The sequence below is a fragment of the Ailuropoda melanoleuca genome, chromosome 2 (assembly GCF_002007445.2).
Source record: "Ailuropoda melanoleuca isolate Jingjing chromosome 2, ASM200744v2, whole genome shotgun sequence".
NCBI lineage: Eukaryota > Metazoa > Chordata > Mammalia > Carnivora > Ursidae > Ailuropoda > Ailuropoda melanoleuca.
In genome coordinates, this window is record NC_048219.1 from 6,349,812 (window position 1) to 6,376,338 (window position 26,527).

The 26,527-nt window shown below is 48.4% G+C and overlaps 1 protein-coding gene and 1 long non-coding RNA gene across 3 annotated transcripts in view; one reads left to right on the forward strand and one right to left on the reverse strand.

The window, feature by feature from the left end:
• ARID1A (AT-rich interaction domain 1A) overlaps positions 1–25,549 on the forward strand; it is a 67,163-nt gene extending 41,614 nt beyond the window's left edge. Inside the window, exons 5-20 of one of the 2 annotated variants that reach the window (XM_034647332.1) lie at positions 8,163–8,403; positions 8,686–8,775; positions 9,324–9,491; positions 10,161–10,473; positions 11,630–11,775; positions 11,871–11,980; positions 13,212–13,421; positions 15,918–16,125; positions 17,450–17,582; positions 17,758–17,930; positions 18,276–18,426; positions 18,508–18,645; positions 18,730–18,826; positions 19,282–20,173; positions 20,519–20,649; positions 22,467–25,549. In XM_034647332.1, coding sequence (XP_034503223.1) covers positions 8,163–8,403; positions 8,686–8,775; positions 9,324–9,491; positions 10,161–10,473; positions 11,630–11,775; positions 11,871–11,980; positions 13,212–13,421; positions 15,918–16,125; positions 17,450–17,582; positions 17,758–17,930; positions 18,276–18,426; positions 18,508–18,645; positions 18,730–18,826; positions 19,282–20,173; positions 20,519–20,649; positions 22,467–24,197 — 4,932 coding nt within the window. In that variant the 3' untranslated portion in view covers positions 24,198–25,549. Of the gene's footprint in view, positions 1–8,162; positions 8,404–8,685; positions 8,776–9,323; positions 9,492–10,160; positions 10,474–11,629; positions 11,776–11,870; positions 11,981–13,211; positions 13,422–15,917; positions 16,126–17,449; positions 17,583–17,754; positions 17,931–18,275; positions 18,427–18,507; positions 18,646–18,729; positions 18,827–19,281; positions 20,174–20,518; positions 20,650–22,466 lie in introns of both variants that reach the window. The other variant, XM_034647324.1, reaches the window with a different exon arrangement.
• LOC117797015 lies at positions 2,914–4,960 on the reverse strand. The gene is made up of 3 exons (XR_004621828.1): positions 4,901–4,960; positions 3,225–3,312; positions 2,914–3,025 (listed from the first exon to the last, which is right to left on the reverse strand). It is a non-coding gene; the product is annotated as an uncharacterized LOC117797015 (long non-coding RNA).
• Positions 25,550–26,527: the final 978 nt, after the last annotated feature.

Genomic DNA, 26,527 nt, shown 5'->3' on the forward strand with positions numbered 1-26,527 from the left:
CATTGCCGACTCTGCGTGCGTTTGGTGTTTGTTTTATTGGTTTGGGGAGGGGGAGGTGCAGGGGAGATGTTGAGCAGAAGCACTCAATGTGATTAAACCTCTAGCCGAGCAGATCTGTGGGAGCAGAATATCGACCCCTGGAAAATCAATGGCTGCTGCAGTGGCCAGGCTGCTGTTTGCAGGGGCTCCCACCACAGGAGTGCAGCCAGCCCCACAGTCTTTCTTCTCCCCTTTCTCACCCCAGAAACGCCCTCGGCCCCCACCCAAAGGGGCGCTGAGGTGGATTAGAACAGCGGGTTCTTGTATTTTTGCAATTAGATTGAAATTTCTCCAGTGACACAGAGCCCCGCCTCCCAACAGCCTCCTTTCCAGACGTTCCTTCCCTGCACTGCAGTTCTATCAAGTGCTCTCACCCAAGTGGCTGGGGCCTATTCGGGGTTGTACTTTGCAGTTTTAGACAGGAGAGTTCATTCCCTTGATGGCCAGCACCCAAGGGTCCCTCTCTCCATGTGGAGGTCTAGAGCTCAGGTATGGGATTATGGTGGGGGGGGGAGGTCAAGGTTAAAGGAAAGAGAGAAGACTAATAGCGATTGGGTCTACAGAGGATGCTTTTGAGTAGATCATTCATTGAGTAACTTCTCAAACATGTTGTCTTTTGTGTGCCTGGCATTTTTCTGGTCACTAATAACATAGGATCCAGCCTGGTCCTGCAGGTCCTGTGGTCCTGTGGTACTGTGGTCCCACAGGCAGATTCAGCACAGTGCCGTCAATCCTGTGACAGTGGGTCCAAGAGGAGCCCTTGGAGAGACTCTGAGCATCGCCTCTGGGGTGAGGGTGAAGGGCCAGGGAAGTTGTGCTGATTGTGGAGGCTTTGTCCCCACAAAGCTGTTCTTGTCTTTGAAGTCTCCAAGGCAAAAAATGATTTTAGTCATTAGCACCTATAGCTCGACTTGAGGGAATTGGCCTTCCCACCCAGTTCTCTTCAGTGACTGGGCATCGGGCCACCCTGCTTTGTTAGAGGAGAGCTCTGGTGCCTTCCCCCCACCGGCAACCCCGGTGGTTCACAGCTGCGGACGGGGTTGAAGCTTGTTTGGCCTCTGCCCCCCAGAAAGGAGCTTCTCCACCTTAGAGTTTGGGGAATGGCGCCCCTAAACAAGCCCTAATTGTCCTGCAGTTCAGAAAGGTGACTGCAGGGCTGGGTGAGGGTTTGAAATCGCCTGAGATGAGGCCATCTAGAGGCCACGGATGTTTTGACTTTTCTCTCTGGGCCACACCTCTGTGCCTGATAATAGGGGTAGAGCACATTCAGTATGAATACCAGCAGAGATCAGATACCAGCCTACATGGGACTTAGCTTCCTGAGGGTGTCCCTAGATTCTACGACACTCTCTCCTTCCCCCTACTCCCTGTACATTGAGTACCCTTCTAAGCACCCAGAGGTGAGAAAAAGTACTGTACCATTTATTGTAGCAATAGTAAGTTTAAATTGAGAGTTATAGATGAAAGGGCTGATTTGAAATAAACCATGAAAGAAGCTTTAGAAAGGAAGAATGGTTTATGAGAAAAGCGAGTAGGCAAGAGGGGAGTGTAGCATTGTAGACTTGCAGAGTTAAATTATCTAGTCTTTTCCTTCTACATAGGAGCCAAGCAAGGCCTAGTGAGGTTGACGTGTTAGAGCCAGGGAGGTAGTCACTCAGCATGCCCAGAGGCAGATTGTGGCCAGGCTTTGTTTGGAGCGTGGAACCTATAGCTTCTGATAGTGGCAAGCTTCCACCTTACAGTAGAAGGAGCTCTGGAATCAGGAGTGTGGTTTGAACTCGAGTTCTTTACGTCGTATCTCTCTGTCCTTGGGCACATCATTTCACTTGTGAGCTCCTGCTTTGGTATAACGGGGGAGATATCTGCATCTAGAGGATGGTTGTGAGAATTAAATGTGAGCCAGCCATGTACCTGAGGGCTAAGCACGTGAGAGTCACGTATTTGTGTCCGTTCTACTTCCCTTCAAGGGGGAAATACAAAGAGACTTCCTTTATTCCTCTTTCCAGCATCCTTTACATTTAGAGATTTGGTCTCCCTGAGTTTTATTTTATGAATTCTGACATATATACATAGGGGATTTCCTCTTGGAGGTGGGCCCCAGAAAAGTGTTCTGGAGACCAGAAGAGTCCTGACACTTCTTTACTGTGCATCCTCCATCAGGCAGCCAGAAGGTACCGGGAAGAAATGACCCATTATCCCCAGAACAATAGCCTGTTGTCGAGAAAGAGAAGAGGAGTTTGGTGAGGGATTTTTGGAAACTTGCGGTAGGGGTTAGGAAATCAGGTTCTCTTAGCTTTTCCCAGAGCAGTTCTGCTATTCCAAACAGTGGGTGTAGTTCAAGCAGGAGCTGGTGTTTGGTCCTAAGCTGGAAAGATGGTGCCAGCTTCTGTGTCTTTCCTTTCCCCTTTTCAACCACCTGCTTAGCCCCTGACTCGAAAGTACTGCCAGTAGTAAGGGGCAGCCCATTCTGTGTATTGATTCGTTCTTGGCATTTCAGCCAGCGCTGGCTAGCCTGCTCTCGGGGCAGAGGTGGCAGCTCATCTGTTGGGCTGTGACCACTCATTAGAGTTCTGTAAGTCTGGAGTCCCCACCAGCCTGGGTGGGTCAGATCACCCTTTCTTCCATTAAGCAAAGACTGAAGAAAAGAGAACCTATGAATGAAGCTTTATTGTACTGAATGTTTTTTAGAACTGTTTGGTAGAGGTAGCCTCTTCTTCCCTGACCCTTGACAAATAAGTTGCTTAAGGAAGTCTTTATGGTCTCCCCAAAACTTACTTGCCTTAAGTAGTTCCTGTGTAATTATGTTTGCCGTACTCCTTTTTCCTTGAAGTTTCTCTCCTTTCCAGACAGAAGTGCTGTCTGCCTTTCTTCAAGGGTCAGGTCTCCCAACCTTTTCTGTGATCTTCAGGATTTCCTCCCATTCTCCGGCATGGGAGCAGCCTCCTGCCGTGGCCATGGATCTGTTAGGTATGCTGCCGGAAAAACACTTGAGAAATGCCAGTGCAGATTTGGTCATTTCAGGCTGTGCATTTGGGTTTTTTTCGATCAAGGAAAAGTCATTTAAGTGAGTGTGGCTGAATTGCAATGTTCCCAACACACACACACACACACACACACACACACACACTCTCACTCTCTCTCTCTCTCTCTCTCTCTCTTTCTCTAAGTATATACGTAGGATTTACCTGGTTCTCTTGGTGGGTGGTTTCCCCGCCAGTAGTCAGCACAACTTGGCAAAAGCTCTTCTCAACTGAAAGAGGACGAGAACTCCATCTGGGGGTTAACAAAGCTCCATTTCTCAAGGACTCATCCAAATTTATGAGAAAACCCTGATTTGAGCATATCCATGAGCCTGTTCTTTAGACTTGCCTGTTGATGTTATTTAATCTGCTCGGCAAAATGAATTGATGTCATCCTCAGGCTCTATCAGGAGACTGTTTAAACTCCCTTCCTCTAACCATGATCTGGTATCTTCCTGCTTGAAAATGTACTTCATCAGGCAGCCAATTCATGTTAGAACTTGTAGCCCTTCATGTGAGAGCACTAGCAGGCCTCCCCCAACCTCCCTCCCCCCAACGAGGTATGGACTGTGTGATTTCAGGCATGGTTTTGTTGTGGTGTGAAAAGGTGTTAGCTGCCGAGTTCTGTTTGTCAGCAGAGCCTGACAAACCCATGCTGGCACTTGCTGGGGCTGGGCAACCAATCACAGCTGGAACGGTTATCGTCATGGAGTCCCTATGGGCTTCCTCTATCAGGTCACATCCCAAAATAACATCGGGCAGTATTTCAAGTGAAGAAACGAAGGCTTTCGGGGCTGTAGCCAGCCTGGAGTGTGAGATTCTGTGTGAAATAGTTGGACCTGCTCCAATGCTTTTGATCTGCATGGTAGATGAGCAATAAAATGCATGAAACACGTTGGAAACACGTGAGGAAATTCTCCCTGGCCCTGCTGCTTCCTTGGAACTGGCAGGGCACTGAGTGGGCTGATCCTCACCTCCCATCTCTCAGCAGGATTATGCTTGGAAGAGAGCAAACCTGGAAAAAGAGATCTTTCCACGTGAGGGGCATTGCTACAGTTCTTTCAGTAGACCTGGAAGATACTTGTTAGGTGGGCCCTTTTGGAAGAACCAAGACAGACACCCTGAGTTTTGAAATGCTAAAAGTAGCCCCTGCCAGGGAGAGTAGGGGCTTGGGTTGATTGAACTTTGCGTGATAGATGTGTTGTGGAAAGCCAGATTTGTTCGGCACATTGAGGTCTGACTCAACAATCAGACATCCGGCTTTTTGTGGAACAAAAGACCTGAAAAACTGGCTTTTTGCGGGGTAGAAAGCAGAGGTGTGTCCCAAGTAGTAAAAGGACATGGAGTTCAGAGCATTATCTGTTCATGTAGATAGAGGGGAGACACTTCTTTAGGAGTCTTCCTCCCCACCAGGCCCTCCCATTGCCCAATGAAAACATTTACTGTGATTAAGCTACTGGGACTGATCGATAGGTCTCACATCTCACACTGCTTGTGTGTTGTCATAGCTCTCATTCCAGCCTGGTACTGCTGGTACTGCATGTTCCATATGGCCCCAACCATATGGTGTCAGTGGAGTTTCATGCATATGACCCTGGGTTACCACAAACTCCGATTTGTCCAGTCCCCCTATTATATAACTGAGAAAACCAGGCCCAGCTTGTTGCCAGCTTGTCCAAGGCCACAAATGATAAGTACCAAGAACCAGGCCTTGTTCTTTTAACACAAAGGTGTGGTACTTTTTCTTAGTCCATATAGTATCACAGCATGATGGAAAGAGAAAGAACATAGGTTTTGGAGTTCAGCAGACCTGGGTTCAGAATCTAGTTTCTGCTACTTACTTGCTGGGTGACTTGGGTGTGTAACCCGATCTCTCTGAGCATCAGTGTGCACATCTTCAGCATGTTAATTGTAGTAGTGCCTGCTTCCGAGAATAGTAGAAAGTTAAGGAACTCCATGAAGTGCCTGGCACATAATACATGCTCAAATGGTAAATAGCAAATGATCTGTCCCTTCCTACGCTAACATTCTGGTTCCTTTAAAAAAAAAAAAAAAAAAACAGGGGTGCCTGGGTAGCTCAGTCAGTTAAGCGCCTGCCTTCAGCTCAGGTCATGATCTCTGGGTCCTGGAATCGAGTCCCGCATCGGGCTCCCTGCTCAGCAAGAAGTCTGCTTCTCCCTCTCCCTCTGCCACTTCCCCCTGCTTGTGTTCTCTCTACCTCTTTCTAGCTCTCCCCCCCACCCCAATAAATAAAATATTTTTTTTAAAAAACTTTTTCTTTTAAATCAACTATCCCTATGCTGACTAGTTGCCATCTGCTGAAAATGACAGTTTGAGAGATTGGCCTCAAACCAACCAAATCAGAGAGATAAGAAGGTTAATGCTGCTTCCTTCCCCACTATTATTCTGTGCCCAGGCATCCCAGCCCACGTGGGGCTGCTGTTGACAGTGGTTTATTTAGCACTTTTTCTCCAAGGAGCTCAGGGCACTTTACCAAAACTGACAGCCCTGCTCAGAGTGCCTCTGTGAGTGAGGGAAGCCACCACACTGCCACCACAGATATCTCCAGGCTCCCGAGACCCCAGTCCCAGAGTCTGCCAGTGTTTTCTTCAGGCTCCTGGGATCTCTCAGCTGGACTAGCACATTCACTTGTGGATCTATGGAGAACCTGGTTGTTTAACAGAAGTGTGGCTGAAGGAGCCATCCATAGGCCCTGTCCCATAGCAGTGGTTAGTGGGTTGTTGTTGGGTTTTTTCCTTCCTTTTTTAACCCCCCCCCCAGTTCCTCAGAAGATTTCCAAGGGTATATACCAAGTTGAGCAGGGATTCCTCAGTCGAAGGCGGCAGAAAGAGAGCAAAGGGGAACTTTGGTTTACCTATACCATCTGAACTATTTTTACCATGAGAATATTCATATTTTGTTTAATTAAAAAGAAAAATATTCAGGGGTGCCTGGGTGGTTCAGTTGGTTAAGCATCTGACTCTTGGTTTTGGCTCAGGTCTGACCTCAGGGTCCTGGGATCGAGCCCTGCCTAGGGCTCTGCCCTCAGTGGCAGGTCTACTTGAGAAATCTCTCTTTCCCTCTCCCTCAGCCCCTCCCCCCACTTGCATGTGCAAGCACATGCATGCAAGCTCTCTCTCCAAATAAATAAATAAATCTCCAAAACACTTAATTTTCCGAAGTCATTTGAATAGGGTCAAGTTCTTATGGATGGACCTTTGATTCCTATTCTGTTTCAAAATATACTGATTTCTTTTTTCTGTAAGCAGGTAGTTCATATTACCGGAAGCTGGCAGATCAATAAGGAGTGGGTACTGAAGGAAGGAATGCTTAGGGAACCTAATCGTCCCAAAAGAGAGCTTTGAGCTGTGGTTTATGTTACAGTTCAGGGCCTAACAAGTGGCTTTCAGGGTCTACACAGTTGGTTTCTCTTGTCTTCTTGCTGCCTCTTTGAGTTTATTCTCCTTGGCTCAGAAGCCAGGTGTCCCTTGTATAGGTTGGTCTTCAACATGGGGGTGGAATCCTCCTTTCTTGGGATGAATCCAGGGCTTTTTATAGCTCCAGGTACTTTAGTCCTTTGGAAGGGAAGACCCCCTCGTGATACCTACAAGCGAGCCTTCTTGAGTTCTTTTCCGTGCTGGGACTAATTCTTATGCATATTTAAAGCATGCTCTGGGGTGCTAGCATTTTCTGACTTCTGAGCTAACATTGGAGAGCTGGATACAGGCACAAATGCATACCTACCTGCCTGTCTTGCCTTCAGGGCAAGCTTTGTTCCATAGAACTCAGCAGAAATGTTCCCAGCTTGGTGAAGTGACCAGCTGGTTTGCAGAAGGTCCAACTAGCCTGATACTTGGGGGAGAGCCTAAGAGGTGCCCTCTGGCCTTCAATGTTATTGTCAGACTCCAGGGTCAGTGTCATCTTGAACTAATCTTTTTAGGGTGAGCTTGTTGTAGGAATAGGAATAGACTTCACTCAGGCTATTTTGGATCTCTTCTTTCTTCAGGTGTATGTCTTTAAGAGAACTTCTTTTTTAACCGTTTGAGCATTAGGTTTTTCCCAGATCTGAGTCCCTACCCAAAGCTCTCATCCTTTGTTCAGGGTATAGTTAGTTCCCAGCCTGAAGTTACTGCGCGGTGTTGAACCAGTGATACTGCTGGAGAATGAAGTTGGGGCTGGGTGTGCATTTCCTGTGGTGAATATTTTTCATATTGAGCTCCTGGTTGCTAATCTCAGGAGTTTACTAACCTAGAGTGAACCTTTTTACTGATAAATTCAAGGTAAGCAAAGCCCCTAATAAACATCAAGTTCTCACTGAAAAAACAAAGCTAGGAGGAAAACTGTGATTTGTTTAGCTGGTGAACATTTGTTCATCCTTGTTATGGGCCACTTGTTAGGAATATAGTCCCAGATTTTCTTGGCAGTTAAGGAATTGTCTTTCCTATACAATATATCCCTTTTCCACATCCTACCCTCTATGTTTACTGTGTGGTAACTTGGAGCAAGTGCATCCTTGGTAAATGGAGGTTATAATAATCTGATGGAGAGGGGATCTGTGAACGTTGCCCAAACTTGTTTAACATTCTCCTATAGCTAGCTCCTGGTGCCATCCTGGCAGTGTTTTGTCAAGTTTCCCCATAGCAAAGAGCTAAAGGCTCACTGAAAGAGCAGCTTTCTTAAGACTATAGAAGTTGGGGACAGGAAAGAAAATGAAAGTGCTAGATAATCTGCTCTGGTAGATAGACCGTGCGTCAGCAAACTACAGCTTGTGGGCTAGTTACTTGTTTTTATAAATAAAGTTTTATTAGAACACAGTCCACCCACTTGTTGATGTTTATCTGTGACTTCTTTTGCACTATGGTGGTAGAGTTGAGTAGTTGTGACAAAGACTAATGGCTCATAGAGTCTAAAATATTTTCTGTCTGACTCTGAATACCCTGAATAGAGTTTGCCATCTGTAAGCTTTAGTATCCTGACTACATAACTTGTGCAGTGTGTTTGCTCTTGGTTGTCTAGGGAAAATATTAGTTGTGTAGTACAACTGTTGAAAGAAGAGTCTTGTGCCTAACACTGCTAATCCATACCCTTGCATGTATGTTTCAGGATCTGTCTGGTTCAATAGACGATCTCCCCATGGGGACAGAAGGAGCTCTGAGCCCTGGAGTGAGCACATCAGGGATTTCCAGCAGCCAAGGAGAGCAGAGTAATCCAGCTCAGTCTCCTTTTTCTCCTCATACCTCCCCTCACCTGCCTGGCATCCGAGGCCCCTCCCCGTCCCCTGTTGGCTCTCCCGCCAGTGTTGCTCAGTCTCGCTCAGGACCACTCTCGCCTGCTGCAGTGCCAGGTACCTTCAAGTGCTGGACTTCGGGGAGAGGGAAAAGGGACTGGCCCCCAGTGACATCAGGAAACCCTAGCCTTCCACTGCCACAAGGAGCATCTCTGGTTCATGTCTGCAAGGTTTCCCTTCAGCATTTGAAGAAGAGAGCTAGGAGCCCCTTGGTGGGGTCCCTCTGTATATGTGGTATTGGGAGGTTTGGCCTTGCCAGGAGCCATTTCCAGCTCTGAAATGACCTAGCTAGAATTTCCAGGCTTAGCCATGATTGGCTTCTTTCTCTGTTTGGAGCAGGCAACCAGATGCCACCTCGGCCACCCAGTGGCCAGTCGGACAGCATCATGCATCCTTCCATGAACCAATCGAGCATTGCCCAAGATCGAGGTGAGACCCTGGGCTTTCAGGGAGGTGCAGAAGTCTGAGGGAGCCATTTGATTATCTTGTGCAATTGCTTTTGGAGAATTATATGACCAGGAAGCTTAGGACAATCTCAGCAACAAATTGTGAAGTTACAGTGGGCTTGACCATGTTGGTGGCTCCAGTATTGTGTTACCCCCCCCCCAAGTGTTGTTTCTCAGTGTTTGTGTTCTATTGGATTCCTCCCTACATTGTGTCTAATTTGGTCAGTAAATACTGAAGACTTGGCATCAAATCTTTACCCTTTAGATTCTGTCCTATTTTGTTGTCATTGCTGTTTGTCTTTTTAGACCCCCTTTTAGTAGAAACAGTTGGCATGCCCTGGTTAATGACTATGTCACTTTGGAAGGTGCCTAAAAGAGCACATAATTATATAGCAAATAAGATAGAGAATTCATGCAAGTAGTTGCTAAAGAAAATGTAGATGGTGAGGTCCTATGTGAGGTCCTATGATAAGGGAGAACTTTGTTCTCATTGTACTGAGGTAATAATATATGGACACTACCCACGAACAGGTTACATGCAGAGGAACCCCCAGATGCCCCAGTACAGTTCCCCCCAGCCCGGCTCGGCCTTATCTCCGCGTCAGCCTTCGGGTGGACAGATGCACACAGGCATGGGCTCCTACCAGCAGAACTCCATGGGGAGCTACGGTCCCCAGGGGAGTCAGTACGGCCCGCAGGGTGAGTATGCTACCCTGTTAGGAGTACATAGAGGTGTATACAGATGCTGCTATCTGGGTTGTAAGAATAGGGCTGCCCTTTGGTTTAAATCCACCAAAGCCAGGCCCTAGAATGGGGCAGGACTGTCACCATGGGAAAGTCCCTGAATATCCCTGAGCCTCTTTGATCCATAAAATGGGGAGAAGGCGTTTAGCCCAAGATTGGGCAGACACTTAATGGTCATTAGAGTAAATTAGTCTTAATAGAATGTATCTTTGCTCAGAATGAACCCTGGATGGATCTGAAGCTGAGTGTCTTACACAGAGCATGGAAGAGACAGGAGATTGCCAATGTAGAAAGGAATGAGTTCTGGGAGTTGGGCCTGGGTAGCAGCAAAGCTACTCTTGCCTGCCAGCCAGCCTTGTTCTGTGCTGTGCTGGCCTTAGGATGAGAGGACAACTGAGGCCTGCCTTTTTATGTTCCTGGCCTCCGCTTTACTTTTTTTTTTTTTTTTTTTTTTTTTTTTTTAATGGGGTGAAGGCTGCCATGAAGTTGGTCTCTTATCAGACCAAATAGTGAGTGATTCCTATCATTTATTATCTTTGGAGTTTTAGAGCTGAGTGAGATTAAGGAGTTGCTAATGAGTCACTAACCAAGTCTCTGCATCTTCTCTTCTTCTTTCCTTCCCAGGAGGCTACCCCAGGCAACCAAACTATAATGCCTTGCCCAATGCTAACTACCCCAGTGCGGGCATGGCCGGAAGCATGAACCCTATGGGTGCTGGAGGTCAGATGCATGGGCAGCCTGGCATCCCACCTTATGGCACACTCCCTCCAGGGAGAATGAGTCATGCCTCCATGGGCAACCGGCCTTATGGCCCTAACATGGCCAATATGCCACCTCAGGTTGGGTCAGGGATGTGTCCCCCACCAGGGGGCATGAACCGGAAAACTCAAGAAACTGCTGTCGCCATGCATGTTGCTGCCAACTCTATCCAAAACAGGTAAGGCCTGGGAAGTGAAGAGGGTGTCAGCGGAAGGAGATAAATTGTAAAGTGATTGGGTTGTTGAGATGCTTCTGGATCTGAACCATGCCATCTTGGTAAATATGTGTTTTATTGAGAGCTCTTTAGAAAACTGGGTTTCCTTAGAGTGGAAAACAACAACAACAAAAGTGCTGATTCTTAAGCATCTTCATTTGGTATCCAGTTTCACATGACTAGATATTGTATGTAAAGAACTTCATAAAGCATAGGTTATTTTGATAAGTAAAATAAGTTTTCAGAGTTATCCATTCCTTATGTCAATCTAGTATTTTCGTTTCCAAAAGGATTTTAATGATACACATGATTTGGATCTGTATTATGAGAAATAGAGGATGGTAGGGTTGTGGTTTGCCATTTCTCTAGCGTTCTGTGTGGTTCTTTGTGTTTGAATCTGGCACTAAAGTGCAGAGAGCTCATGTGATTTGGTTTAATGACTTTAAAGATTCATCCGTTCTTCCTTGGACACTCACTTTGGTGGCCGTTCACTTCAGTGAATATGCTTCCACTGGCTTTTGAAGGCTCTGTGTACCCCATTGTTGGTGCCTACAGGTCTTACGGTGACTCTTGGCTTACTGGAATGCTGATGAGCTAAGGTAGACTAGGGTGATTAATGGTAAAGAGATGGGTTTTGTAGTACTTCAGAACGATGGAAGCATAGAGTTTGCAGTAGGTCCATAAAGAAAGCACCTACAGGTACTATGCAGTGAGGGGTCAAGGTTGGTTGGGATTTGTCATGACAGTGGTAAAATCTAGGGCTTTTGCCATAGAGAGAGCCCTTAAATGGAAACACATTTTGACACTGGAGGTGCCTTAGAAGGAGACAGTACTTAAGAGACACAGTAGGGGTCCCTTCTTCAAGGATTCTATCCTTTAAAATTGAGCTATGTTTTCCTGTTTGGAGCCTAAACCATCTTAGAACCTTTCATGAGAGATAGTAGATAGGAATGTCTAGGTCAGGTGGTACGTGGTTGTGGTTTGGGAAGCTCATAAACTTTTTCCTTGTAAGCCTTACTAGATGATCTTGGCTCACAAACTCTATTTAGCTCAGGTCCAAATCTGAAAGCTCAGTGTCTCTAACTCTTATCTCTCTCTCACTTTCCACCTTCTTTCTCAGGCCACCAGGCTACCCCAATATGAATCAGGGGGGCATGATGGGAACTGGACCTCCCTATGGACAAGGGATTAATAGTATGGCTGGCATGATCAACCCTCAGGGACCCCCGTATCCCATGGGTGGGACAATGGCCAACAATTCAGCAGGTAGGTCCAAGTCCTTGCTCACCCCAGGAATTTCTTCCAGCATGATCTTCATGTCACAAACTTATTGGACTTGGGACTTTTTTTCTCTTTTATAGGGATGGCAGCCAGCCCAGAGATGATGGGCCTTGGGGATGTCAAGTTAACTCCAGCCACCAAAATGAACAACAAGGCAGATGGGACACCCAAGACAGAATCCAAATCCAAGGTAATGATTTATATCCTGACTCCTCTCAACTCTCTGTCCCATCCTCTCCAGGGATAGGAAGGAAAAAGAAAAGAGGGTGACTAGACTCTAGCCTTTTCTGATACGGATTAGATCTTCTCAGAAAAGGCTACTCTTGCCTCTTCTAATCATGAAGGGTCCCAGGCTAATAGCTCATTGAATTAGGTTTCAATTAGCCTAAAGGGTCCTGATGTAAATAACAGAATGTTCTCACAGCTGTCTGTGATAGAGGAAATGCCAGGCCTGCAGTGTAGAGTTCTCTGTATTGCCCTTTGTGAAACTGTGCACCCTGTCCTCATGCATTGATAGGTGGTGTGTGCCATGGGCAACTAGTTGCTCTTCTCTTCCTGGTCCTTACTCAGAGCAGCAGGAATGGTTGGTGCCCTGTGTTCTATAAAGAGGAAGATGAGGCAGGTGGGGGTTTGGGTCCTTGCTTGGCCTCCCTATAGGATGGTCCTGAGTGTGCTCTCTGTTGGGTCGTGTGGCAGTCTGGGGACCTGCTCAGTGTTTGAATCATTTGAAACATTTCTGCCCTTTGTCATACCCCAGTTTCCCTATCTTATAAAGTAGGGGAAATAAAAATGTATAGCTGCCATGTCCTGTGGACCTTCACCTCTGACTCTGAGACCCTTTTAGCCATCCTCCTGTCTGAGACAGGATAGTTAACATCCAGAGCCTTTCAAGCAGGTAGGAGACCCTTCCTTTCTTGAGAGGAGGAAGTTTCTTTTCATTTTAGTCCATCCCATTGTCTGAAAATCACATTTTGAGTTTCTTGAGTTCTCTGAAACACTCTATAAAAGCATGCCCAGGCTCCTGGGTAATAGCATGGGAGTAGTATAGTGACATTGTTGTCAGGTGGATAAGAGTTTGACACTTAGCTCTGCTACTTAAAAAGGATGAGATTTTTAGGAATGGCCTCCTGTGCCTGCTTCCTTATCTTTTAAGAGGAGGATTATTAATAATGCCTAATATATAAAGGCATTTAGCACGGCACCCAATGCATAATATATAGGCAGTGTTAGCTTCCTTCCTTTACAGGAAGAATTTCTATCTCCCATTTGGTCTTTTGACCTTGCAAAGGCAAGGTACATGTTAGTGTCTACCCCAGAATAAGAAGCTTTACCACTGCCCTAATCAAGGGACTTCTGACACCACCCTTAGCATAGGCTTTGAATCTGACTGGTTCCTATGAATCTTGACCTGCCCCTTCCAGAAATCCAGTTCTTCTACTACAACCAATGAGAAGATCACCAAGTTGTATGAGCTGGGTGGTGAGCCTGAGAGGAAGATGTGGGTGGACCGTTATCTGGCCTTCACGGAGGAGAAGGCCATGGGCATGACAAATCTGCCTGCTGTGGGTAGGAAACCTCTGGACCTCTATCGCCTCTATGTGTCTGTGAAGGAGATTGGTGGATTGACTCAGGTGAGTGCCTAGCACTTGGCTTCCTCTGTGGTTTCAACAAGCCTCTCTCTAGGTACTCAGTGGCTTCACCTGGTGCCAAGTATCCCACAGGGACATCACCGTCTCCTGCTCTCTGAGGCACATACTGACAGACTGGAAGCACAGGGCTTCCAGAAGATAAGACAAAGACAGGAGGCTGAGACCTCCCCTGGGTAGTATGAAGTATTAGCGTTGAGTTTACCATACGTCTAGGGTCTCACTGGGGTGCGAAGATAGGGACAATGCGGGAGGCAGTTTGGCATAGTAAGCAAGGGCATGGTTTGGAGAGATGGGTCTGGTTTTGAATTCTTTCTTAGCCACTTAACAACACGTGTGACATTAATCAAGGTGTATGACCACTCTGAACCCTAACTTTCCTTATTCATAAAGTAGGGATAGTGTGTATCCTGCTAGACTTGTCAAAAGCTAGAAATAATACGCAAAGCTGGCAGCAAGATTTCTGCCATGTAAATTGGTCTGCAAGGTGGTACAGGTGTAGCCAGAGTAGTTGCTGACCGTTTCCTTCCAATCCCAGTGAAGATGGGATTACAGGAGCTACTTTAATAGAAATCGCTTACAAAGGATGAAGTAGGTGGGGAAGTTGTGTTTAGTTATTCCATACGGCAGACTTAAGTGAGTGCATTAATCTGTGCTAAAAACCTGTGAGCTGAACACCACCCTGAGCCTTGCCCCTGCTCTGACACCTTACAGCTTCGCTTTACACTCAGCCCAGGAGGCCTGTAGTTGAGGCAGTGCTGCAAACTTTCCTCCTGTGTGTGTTCTGTAGTCATCGGATCAGGAGCCTGCTGTTGGATCTGAGTTTGTGGCTGAGCTCAGGGGGAGGCGTGGCAGGGAGAGACGTATTCCAAACCTTCTAAATCAGAAGAGGAAAACAGCTGTCACCAGCAGAAAAGAAAGTGATTGGAATGAAGCCAACCAACAGTCAGTTATGAATTCCTTCTCCCTTCAGGCTTTATTCCCCTCCCCCACAAAGGAAAACAAAACAAAACAAGACACGTGCACACTGCTGCATAACTGGCGTGGGAAGCAAAGCCACAGCAGGCTTCTGAGGTGACCCTGGGCTTATTACTTGCCATTCTCCCCAGTATTGAGTTCTCCTAGTCGGGCTTCTCCTGCCTATAGGGAAAGGGAGGGGGGGCGTCAGGTTAGATTCAACATACTTTTGATTGGATGGGCTTCTGGATTCACCAAACCTAGGATGCAGTACAGAGGAAATCCCAAAGCCTGCACCTGTCTTCCAGTTTGCGAAAGGATGCCAGCCTTTCAGGTGCTGTGATGTAACCGAATGCTAAAGACCGTGAGAGTTCAGAGGAGAACGTGCCATTATAAGTTAGTTTGTGAAGCTTCAGGAAGGCAGAAGATGAGTTTGAGTTTCTGTGAAGGATTAGTAGGGGGTAGGTAGAGGAAGGGGTCATCTAGTTGACCAGCCTAGATGGCATGGAGATAGGAGCGAGTCTGGTATATACCCAACCAGTGCCATCTCTGACCCTCAGGCTTCAGCTCAGATGTTAGCCTGCTCTGGGCAGTGTTCCTGGTCACCTCCCCGCCATCTAGGTTGTCCCTCTCTTTGCTTCCTTATCACTCTTCTCTCTGGTATCACAGGTACCAGGTCAGTAGATACTACAACATGTTGAGCTTTCTTTGTGGGTTGGGACTGGAAAACTGGTGTTCCCAGCCTTTGAGGTGGATGAGTAAGCATAAGAATACATGAAGAAGGAGACCTGCCTGGCTAGAGCAGAAAGACCATCTGATTGTAGGGATTGGGGAATGGTCTTGGGCACTGTGTCCTGAAGCTTAGGAAAGGAGACCAGTGTAGACTGGCTGCTGGGAGGGCACGGAGAAGTTAGAGGGCCTGAAACGTCTCCTGGGCAGTCAAGACAGTGACTGGTGAGGGAAGGGGGCTTGTAGTCATTGCCATGTCACTGAGAAGCAGGGCAGCAGTGGCACAAGAATGTAAAATTTGCAAAGAGTCCCACAACGAGAAAATGGCCCAGATATGGGAACTTCCAGTTTGACAAAGTAAGTCAGGCAGAATGGTAGCTGATACTGCCATGTCTCCGTTTTGGAAAATTCTGATTTTTATTGTTGCCTTTGAAGGGGTTTGGATCTGATGGTGATTTCCACACCATTTTTCAGTAGTATATACTTGTGTAAAGCATCGTACCTTCTGAATTCTGTTCTCTCCCATTAATAGTGATGTGAAATTTGCCCTCTTCTGAAAAAGCACTGTCTACTCGTTGCAGTGACCTGTGGATAGAGCCTGCTGAGGGTAGAGGGAAGCAAGCCTGGATTTAACATTTCTTGTGGACTATGCACTGAGGGGGGTTAACTTTGGTGGTTCACTGAGAACTGCAATTCCATAAGAGATGAGTGCCTGGCAGCCTGACAGGGTTTGGGGCTTGTGAGCAGGATGACCAGGTGGAAGATGTACCTCGACTCTTCTGGTTGATTGTACAGGTCAACAAGAACAAAAAATGGCGAGAACTTGCGACCAACCTCAATGTGGGCACCTCAAGCAGTGCTGCCAGCTCCTTGAAAAAGCAGTACATCCAGTGTCTCTATGCCTTTGAGTGCAAGATTGAACGGGGAGAAGATCCTCCCCCAGACATCTTTGCAGCTGCTGATTCCAAGAAGTCCCAGCCCAAGATCCAGCCTCCCTCTCCTGGTAAGGATCGGGTGAGCAGCTCTACTAAGGCTCACCCTTCACGGATAGCATTCAAGGGTCCAGGCTCCTTATTCAGCAGTGCCTGGCCTCAAGGACACATGCTCTGCCCTGCCCTACCCCAGGGCTTACCACGTTGGCAGAACTAAAGAGCGGGCAGTGGCGACTCCCTTGAGAGGTAGTCTGCAGCAGCTCTTAAGTTTTAATTTTCATTGTGCACCTGGCGTCTTGCCAAATGTTTGTAAACTAGCGAGTAGGAGGGACACCAGAGGAGTGGGGAAATCTGACAAATCGCAGTGAGGCAGGGCCATCTGGGAGCTTTGGCCCACTGATGTCAGCGCCTCAGAATGCAGCTCAGACTAGAGCCCTGAATTCCCCAGGGAGCTGAGATGCTAATGAATGAGAAGGGGAGGGGGTGGGAAGGGGATATGAATGGAACTCTCTGATGGGAGTGCCTCTGCCCACCCTCCTTTCTGAGAGGAGGCTGGAGCCTGGGCAAGCTTGGGGAGGGAAGAAGGCCAGGGCTCCTAGAAGGTGGGTGTAAACACATGTGCCCTGGTGTTGACCTCTGAGGGTGTAATGAGTGCCTGAGATGACTCATCAGCTAGGGAGGCCTAAGCAGTGGGATATCTGCTGCTAGGAATGGTAACTAATGGAAACATTAATTACTGATAGTTCTGCTCTCATCAGCTTAGAGGAACATTGGAACCTGAGAGGTGACACTGCTAGATGCTTGTGAGTAGGAGCTCCTAGGTTCCTAAAGTACACTGCTGGTTTGGGGCAAGATGGAGCCTTCCTACCTAGGGTTCCAGGGGCTCTGACTGGGAACTTGTGTACCAGCATTACGGGGTTTAGTAGGTTAGACAGGGTCCTTGGGGAAGTAAAGAAAAGTAGTCAGGGAAGGTGGGAGAGACTCAAGGAAATCACTTGCATGATGATGGCATCACCACACTACTCCTGTTCTCCAAATGTGAAACAGTAGCAGGGAGCAATAGAAGCCTGAAATTCCCCAGGGCACCTGGGTGGCTCAGTCAGTTAAGCGTCCGACTCTTGGTCACAGCTCAGGTCTTGACCTCGGGGTCATTCAAGCCCCACGTCAGCCTCTATACTGGGTACGGAACTTTTATTAAAAAAAGAAAGAAGAAGGAGAACCCTCAAATTTCCTTCATTACTTGGCCTTACATATCCCCTGCTGAGAAGGGTGATTTAGGCTTTAAAGAACCCCAGCTTTAGCCCTATAACAATCCTTCCAAAGAGATCCCAAGGCATTTGTGTATTTCTGTGAAAGTTAAACACTTGCTGGCTCACCCCACATCTCTGTCCACAGCGGGATCTGGGTCTATGCAGGGGCCACAGACACCTCAGTCAACCAGCAGTTCCATGGCAGAAGGAGGAGACCTGAAACCACCAACTCCAGCATCCACACCACACAGTCAGATCCCCCCCTTGCCGGGCATGAGGTAAGGCCAGGTGCAGGGGCAGGTGGTTTGGAGGACCTGGGCAGAAGTGCATGAGCTTCTGTGCAGCCCAGTGTGGTCCCTGCTCTGCCCGCCCAGCCAGGGACTCTCATGTGCCCTGCTTACTGGAGGAATTGCTTTATTTGGGGTTTAATTGTCTTTCCTCACTCTGGAGCAGGAGCAATTCGGTTGGGATCCAGGATGCCTTTCCTGATGGAAGTGACCCCACATTCCAGAAGCGGAATTCCATGACTCCAAACCCTGGGTACCAGCCCAGTATGAATACCTCTGACATGATGGGGCGCATGTCCTACGAGCCAAATAAGGATCCTTATGGCAGCATGAGGAAAGGTGACCAGCTGCTTGAGGACGGGGCCAGGAAATGGGGGGATATCTTGAGAGTGGTTCAGGGTTCTTGTCAAGCCATTCTCAGAGATAAGGCCTTTCCAGAGCTAACCACCACTCTTCATCCCTACCTCCTTTCTTGTCTCCCTCTCCCTGGGCTCACCTTATCATACCTTAACAAGTACTGCTCTTTGGGGGTGGAGCCTCTTTAGATCTCTTCTGAACCTGTCAGGGAAACCATAGGAACAAACCCGAGCCCTAAAGAAGGCTTGGTCTTTGGGGCAGGCAAGGTGTAGGTTGCTAGGCCTGCTGGCTTACCAGTTTGCTCACTGCCTTCCTTTCTGCGCACAGCTCCAGGGAGCGATCCCTTCATGTCCTCAGGGCAGGGCCCCAATGGCGGAATGGGAGACCCCTACAGCCGAGCTGCCGGCCCTGGGCTGGGAAATGTGGCGATGGGACCGCGACAGCACTATCCCTATGGAGGTCCTTATGACAGAGTGAGGTGAGCATGGCCCCTGCTCCTGTCCCACCCCAGCCTCCCACAGCTGTTGTGGACTCAATCCACTTCTCCGGTTGTGTTTAGGACGGAGCCTGGAATAGGACCTGAGGGAAACATGGGCACTGGAGCCCCACAGCCGAATCTCATGCCTTCCAACCCAGACTCGGGGATGTATTCTCCCAGTCGCTACCCCCCGCAGCAGCAGCAGCAGCAGCAGCAACGGTGAGTGAAGGCTGGTGTTAGTGCCGCTCTGGCTCAGGCTTTGCCGTTTCCCACCCTGATCCTCTGATTCTCTTCCTCCTGCAGACATGATTCCTATGGCAATCAGTTCTCCACTCAAGGCACCCCTTCCGGCAGCCCCTTCCCCAGCCAGCAGACCACAATGTATCAGCAGCAGCAGCAGGTGAGGAGGGCAGCAGGTTCCCCTTGAGAGCCGGTTAGAAGACCAAGTTGAAAAGTTTAGGAAGGGCTTGCTCTAGATACTTTGATATTCTCCTAGCCACATAGTTCTGTTGAAGAGCCGAGCCCTCAGTCTCATCCTAGTTTAGATTCCAGTCCAGTCTCTCTAGTTCTCCAAAAGATCTAGAAACCGACCTTATTTTGATTTTTGAACTTTGCTGCATTTTTCTACCTCAAGAAAGGGGGACCCGGGGGAAATAGGGACTGATGCTTGCTTTCAGAAACAGCTTGAAAAGATCATTTGTAAAGGTGATTCCTTTCTTCCCTTGGAGTCCATGTTCTCTCCTGGGGGCACAGAAGTACGCCTGGCAAGTGTCCGGTGTAGCCTTCTTGGCGGCTGTGGATCTTCTGTCCTTGAGTGCAGAATATTAACTTCCCCTCTCCTTGTCCCTGTCTTAGAATTACAAACGGCCAATGGATGGCACATACGGCCCTCCTGCCAAGCGGCACGAAGGGGAGATGTACAGTGTGCCGTACAGCACGGGGCAGGGGCAGCCCCAACAGCAGCAGTTGCCCCCAGCCCAGCCCCAGCCTGCCAGCCAGCAGCAAGCTGCCCAGCCTTCCCCTCAGCAAGACGTGTACAACCAGTATGGCAACGCCTATCCTGCCACTGCCACTGCTGCTACTGAGCGCCGACCAGCGGGCGGCCCCCAGAACCAGTTTCCATTCCAGTTTGGCCGAGACCGTGTCTCTGCACCCCCTGGCTCCAATGCCCAGCAGAACATGCCACCGCAGATGATGGGCGGCCCCATACAAGCATCAGCTGAGGTCGCTCAGCAAGGCACCATGTGGCAGGGGCGTAATGACATGACCTACAATTACACCAACAGGCAGAGCACTGGCTCTGCCCCCCAGGGCCCCGCCTATCATGGCGTGAACCGAACAGATGAAATGCTGCATACGGATCAGAGGGCCAACCATGAAGGCCCGTGGCCTTCCCATGGCACACGTCAGCCCCCATATGGTCCCTCTGCCCCCGTGCCCCCCATGACAAGGCCCCCTCCATCCAACTACCAGCCCCCACCAAGCATGCAGAATCACATTCCTCAGGTATCCAGCCCCGCTCCCCTGCCACGGCCAATGGAGAACCGCACCTCTCCTAGCAAGTCTCCATTCCTACACTCTGGGATGAAGATGCAAAAGGCAGGTCCCCCAGTACCTGCCTCGCACATAGCACCTGCCCCCGTGCAGCCACCCATGATTCGGCGGGACATCACCTTCCCACCTGGCTCTGTCGAAGCAACACAGCCTGTGTTGAAGCAGAGGAGACGGCTCACGATGAAAGACATCGGTAAGGAGACTCCCTGACCAGGTTGCTTCATCTGCCCCTGAAAATCTTGTCCATTTTTCTGTCTCCATCCTAATACTCTGATGGGTTAAGATCTTGGTCCAATGTTGTCTGAAATAGAGCCAAAGAACTTTGAATAAGGAAAACAGCTGATTTCAGTCTTTACCAAAGCAAGCGCCATGCAATGATGTCCTAAGGGAGCCTAGAAGCAGATGTGTGTCCTGTCCTAGATAGGAACTGCCTCCCGCCATGTGTTATCTTCAGAGTAGCCTGACTGATGGGCCAGCCCTGGGGGAGCATCCGGCCAACCTGGGCTTGGTAGATGGGCGACACGGAGGTTTATTTCAGGAACCCCGGAGGCATGGCGGGTAATGATGTCCCTCAAGTCTGGGCTGCTGGCAGAGAGCACATGGGCATTAGACACCATTAACATCCTGCTGTATGATGACAACAGCATCATGACCTTCAACCTCAGTCAGGTGAGTACAGGTGCCTGGGAAAGATTGGACGAATGGGAGGGCCTGGGATCTTTTGGAAGTAGACCGCACTAAGTGACACAGGGAATTAAGCCATCCCCAGCCAACGTGGTCTCCCCTCTCTCGCTCACTTTCTGGTATCTTCCGTGCCAGTGCTTTGATTCCATGCCAGTACTTTGCCACTGGCCACGGGCCCAGAACGCTGAGAACAATAATAATTTGTATAAGGTATCAGGATTGACTTCAAAGGGAATTTGGGAGAAACTTTTTGGTATAGGTAAGAAATGCAGTTTCTGTTGATGTGAGTGAAGACACCAACTTTCAAGACTACCAAGAAAAACCTGTGGTCTTCATTAGTGAGCATGCCAGTTTCTTCTTCCCTGTCTTCATCTGCTGTGAATATAGGAGCTCTTTATGGAGCCTGTTTTCCTAAGGTGTAGAAGGGGAAGTGAAGTCTGCTTGCGGGTGGTGGTGGTGGTGGTGGTGGTGGTGGTGGTGGTGGTATTTTAATACTGTTCTTGCAGAGGTGATTCTCCAGACCCTCTCCCCACAGGACGTGCACCTCGAGTCTCCCCCAACAGCTGGGAAGAGTTGTGCTGCACCATCCCACTCTTTCTTTGATCATCCTTAGTACCTACCAACCCATCTATCCGGGAACTGACTAGAGGGCATTGTTATTAAGAGTTAACCATTTCTTGTGCCATCACTTTGTGCTAGGTCCTTCATATTTTCTTTCATGTCATCCTCACAACAGCTTTCTGAGACACATGTGGCCTCTCAGAGATTAGTAAACAGGCTCAGAGTCTTCTCTTTGCCCAAGTTCACACAGCCGCCAGCAGTCTTTCTGATTCCAAAGCCTGACTTTATGTCCATTACATAAAATTGCCCCCCGTGAGAAGGAAAGGAACAGCTATTGATTGAGCAATTCCCATATGCCAGGCATTTGGTATATTCCATTTAGACCTCAGAACAACTGTGTCAGGTGTAGGAATTTCCATCGTGTTCAATGGAAAGATAGGCGTAGTATAGGTGAGAGTATAAATTACATGCCTAGTTCCTAGAAAAGCCAGAATGCAAACCTGGATCTTTCTAATTCTAAAGCCCTTATTTTTTCCATTCTGCTTTACTCTCTTCAGCCGGGATTAATCTGACTGGAGATTAGTGTTTTCTTCTAGAGGTAAATGGCCTATACAGGATCCAAGCTGGAATTTGGGTCTACCTAGCACCAGCTTGGACCAATGTTTGGAGGACCGAAGCCTCATCCCACTCATTATGTTACATGATTGATTCATGGAGGTCCAGCCTCCTGGAATGTTGGGGAGCTTGAAGAAGAGAGCAGGTGAACATCTGTCCACACTGCTTTCCCTCTCTCAGCTCGTGTTGAAGGGGTCATCCCACCATGCCTAGCCTTGGGCTATACTTGGCAGTGGAATGTAGAGAGTGTCCCAAGAGAGACAGTGGCAAAGACCAGCAGGTAGGAAACTGGGCCTGGTGAAGAAAAGCAGGAATTGGTTGGGAAAAAGAAGGCCAAGAGATGGTGAGGTACAGAGCTGTTGGTCAGCATGTCCATTCTGGAGGCAGGCTTACATGAAGGTAGGTTGAGCAGAAGGAAGAACTGTGTGCTGGACATAGGAGAGATTGGATGACTTGCTATGTGGAGAGGAAAGGAGCAGCTCGGTCTCTCCCAGGGATACTGATGTCTGATCTACAAGGAAAGGGGGGGAGATTAAGTAGAAGACCGTGGGAGGCCTCTCAGGTCAAGGATTCTCTCCTTTGGCCCACTTTTCTCCCTTCATTTATTTCCTGTTTTTCTCTTTTAGCTCCCAGGTTTGCTAGAGCTCCTTGTGGAGTATTTCCGACGTTGCCTGATCGAGATCTTTGGCATTTTAAAGGAGTATGAAGTGGGTGACCCAGGACAGAGAACACTACTGGACCCTGGGAGATTCAGCAAGGCGTCTAGTCCAGCCCCTGTGGAGGGGGAGGAGGAGGAAGACCTTCTAGGTCCTAAACTAGAGGAGGAAGAAGAGGAGGAAGTAGTGGAAAATGATGAGGAGATGGCCTTTTCGGGCAAGGACAAGGCAGCCTCAGAGAGTAGTGAGGAGAAACTGATTAGTAAGTTTGACAAGCTTCCAGTAAAGATCGTGCAGAAGAATGACCCGTTTGTGGTGGACTGCTCAGATAAGCTTGGGCGCGTGCAGGAGTTTGACAGTGGCCTGCTGCACTGGCGGATTGGTGGGGGGGATACCACTGAGCATATCCAGACCCACTTTGAGAGCAAGACAGAGCTGCTGCCGACCCGGCCTCATGTGCCCTGCCCACCAGTCACCCGGAAACATGTCACAGCAGCAGAGGGTACACCAGGGACAACAGAACAGGAGGGCCCCCCGCCTGACGGCCCTCCAGAGAAACGGATCACAGCCACAATGGATGACATGTTGTCCACCCGGTCCAGCACGTTGACCGAGGAGGGAGCTAAGAGTGCAGAGGCCACCAAGGAGAGCAGCAAGTTTCCATTCGGCATCAGCCCGGCACAGAGCCACCGGAACATCAAGATCCTAGAGGACGAACCCCACAGTAAAGATGAGACCCCACTGTGTACCCTTCTGGACTGGCAGGATTCCCTCGCCAAGCGCTGCGTCTGTGTCTCCAATACCATCCGAAGCCTGTCGTTTGTGCCAGGCAACGATTTTGAGATGTCCAAACACCCGGGGCTGCTGCTGATCCTGGGCAAGCTGATCCTCCTGCACCACAAGCACCCAGAGCGGAAGCAGGCGCCACTGACTTACGAGAAGGAGGAGGAGCAGGACCAAGGGGTGAGCTGCAACAAAGTGGAGTGGTGGTGGGACTGCTTGGAGATGCTCCGGGAAAACACCTTGGTCACGCTCGCCAACATCTCGGGGCAGTTGGACCTCTCCCCGTACCCTGAGAGCATTTGCCTGCCTGTCCTGGACGGACTCCTACACTGGGCAGTCTGCCCTTCCGCTGAAGCCCAGGACCCCTTCTCCACCCTGGGCCCCAACGCCGTCCTCTCCCCCCAGAGACTGGTCTTGGAAACCCTCAGCAAACTCAGCATCCAGGACAACAATGTGGACCTGATCCTGGCCACGCCGCCCTTCAGCCGCCTGGAGAAGTTGTACAGCACCATGGTGCGCTTCCTCAGTGACCGAAAGAACCCGGTATGCCGGGAGATGGCCGTGGTACTGCTGGCCAACCTGGCGCAGGGCGACAGCCTGGCAGCCCGCGCCATCGCCGTGCAGAAGGGCAGCATCGGCAACCTCCTCGGCTTCCTGGAGGACAGCCTTGCTGCCACCCAGTTCCAGCAGAGCCAGGCCAGCCTGCTCCACATGCAGAACCCGCCCTTCGAGCCAACTAGCGTGGACATGATGCGGCGGGCTGCCCGCGCACTGCTGGCCCTGGCCAAGGTGGACGAGAACCACTCGGAGTTCACGCTGTACGAGTCACGGCTGTTGGACATCTCGGTATCACCGTTGATGAACTCATTGGTTTCACAAGTCATTTGTGATGTACTGTTTTTGATTGGCCAGTCATGACAGCCGTGGGACACCTCCCTCCCTGTGTGTGTGTGCGTGTGTGGAGAACTTAGAAACTGACTGTTGCCCTTTATTTATGCAAAACCACCTCAGAATCCAGTTTACCCTGTGCTGTCCAGCTTCTCCCTTGGGTAAAAAGTCTCTCCTGTTTCTCTTTCCTCCTCCTCCCCCCCTCCCCCCCACACCTTTCTGTTCCTTGTCCTCACCTTACCCCCCTCAGGACCCCACCCTATTTGAAAAGACAAAGCTCTGCCTACATAGAAGACTTTTTTATTTTAACCAAAGTTACTGTCGTTTACAGTGAGTTTGGGGAAAAAAAAAATAAAATAAAAATGGCTTTCCCGGCCCTTGCATCAACGGGATGCCACATTTCATAACTGTTTTTAATGGTAAAAAAAAAAAAAAAAAGGAAAAAAATACAAAAAAAAAAAACCTCTGAAGGACAAAAAAGGTGACTGCTGAACTGTGTGTGGTTTATTGTTGTACATTCACAATCTTGCAGGAGCCAAGAAGTTCGCAGTTGTGGACAGACCCTGTTCACTGGAGAGGCCTGTGCAGTAGAGTGTAGACCCTTTCATGTACTGTACTGTACACCTGATACTGTAAACATACTGTAATAATAATGTCTCACATGGAAACAAGAGAAAACGCTGGGTCAGCAGCAAGCAGTAGTTTTTAAAAATGTTTTTAGTTAAATGTTGAGGAGAAAAAAAAAAAAGGCTTTTCCCCCAAAGTATCATGTGTGAACCTACAACACCCTGACCTCTTTCTCTCCTCCTTGATTGTATGAATAACCCTGAGATCACCTCTTAGAACTGGTTTTAACCTTTAGCTGCAGCGGCTGCGCTGCCACGTGTGTATATATATGACGTTGTACATTGCACATACCCTTGGATCCCCACAGTTTGGTCCCCCTCCCAGCTGCCCCTTTATAGTATGACGAGTTAACAAGTTGGTGACCTGCACAAAGCGAGACACAGCTATTTAATCTCTTGCCAGACATCGCCCCTCTTGGCGCGATGCTGTACAGGTCTCTGTAAAAAGTCCTTGCTGTCTCAGCAGCCAATCAACTTATAGTTTATTTTTTTCTGGGTTTTTGTTTTGTTTTGTTTTCTTTCTAATCGAGGTGTGAAAAAGTTCTAGATTCAGTTGAAGTTCCTGATGAAGAAACACAATTGAGATTTTTTCAGTGATAAAATCTGCATATTTGTATTTCAAACAATGTAGCTAAAACTTGATGTAAATTCCTCCTTTTTTCCTTTTTTGGCTTAATGAATATCATTTATTCAGTATGAAATCTTTATACTATATGTTCCACGTGTTAAGAATAAATGTACATTAAATCTTGGTAAGACGTTTGTGAGGCTTTTTACTGTTTTCAAACTATTTAACAGCTTGACCTTTGGCAGGTGGGGAGGGTGGGAGTTGCTGGTCCTGTCTTGGAAATCTCCCTTGGTGTCCTCTCTTCCCTGAATGGTGGCATCCTGGACCCTGTCATTTCTATACCATATTCCGCTTTACCTTCCACAGTGTAAGTAAATTTAAGAAAGCATCTGCGATGATTTCACCTGCAAGGGGAAGTTCTAGGCGTAAAAGGCATATTAGCCTCTTGAAATAAAATGGGTATAAATAGCCAAAGAAATTGGTAATACTCTAGAAAAAAAAAATTTGTTTTTGGAAATAGTTGGCTAAGGGAGGATATCTGCTTTTTTAAGAAATTTTTAATAGACAAGCATTTATCTCAAGGCAGCCTCCAACTTAACTGTGTGGAAGTTTAATTTGAACACCTCCGAGCCAAAATGCCCTATCTTTCCCTAGAAACCTGCTTTTCCCATACTTTTCCCAGTAAACAGCAGCTCCATTGCTTGGGAAAACAAAAAACTACTTTCATTTCCACATCCAGTCTGTTCGCACTCTCTTAAAAAGAACCCTCAGTTGAGCCACTACCACTGTAGTTCAAGACACTATCGTATCGTTCTTAAATCTTGACATATCCTCCAAACTGACCTTGTTTCTGCTTTGCCTGGTTGAACCTATTCTCGACATAGCACTCAGACACTCCCTTTAAAACCCAAGATCAAAATCCTTCAGTCTTCTCACTCTGAGTAAATACTTAGAATGACCTGCGAGGCCCTCAGTCGTCTGGCTTGCTGTTAGCTCTCTGGGCCCCTTTTCTCTTCCCTGTTGCTCACTCTCCCACATAGGAATGATTCCATCTCAGGCCTTTGCTCCTACTGTCCCCTCCGTCCAGAACACTCTTTGACCAGATAACTCTGTGGTTGAAGTCCTCTTCTTTGGATCTTTGCTCAAATACTATGTCGGTGAACCAT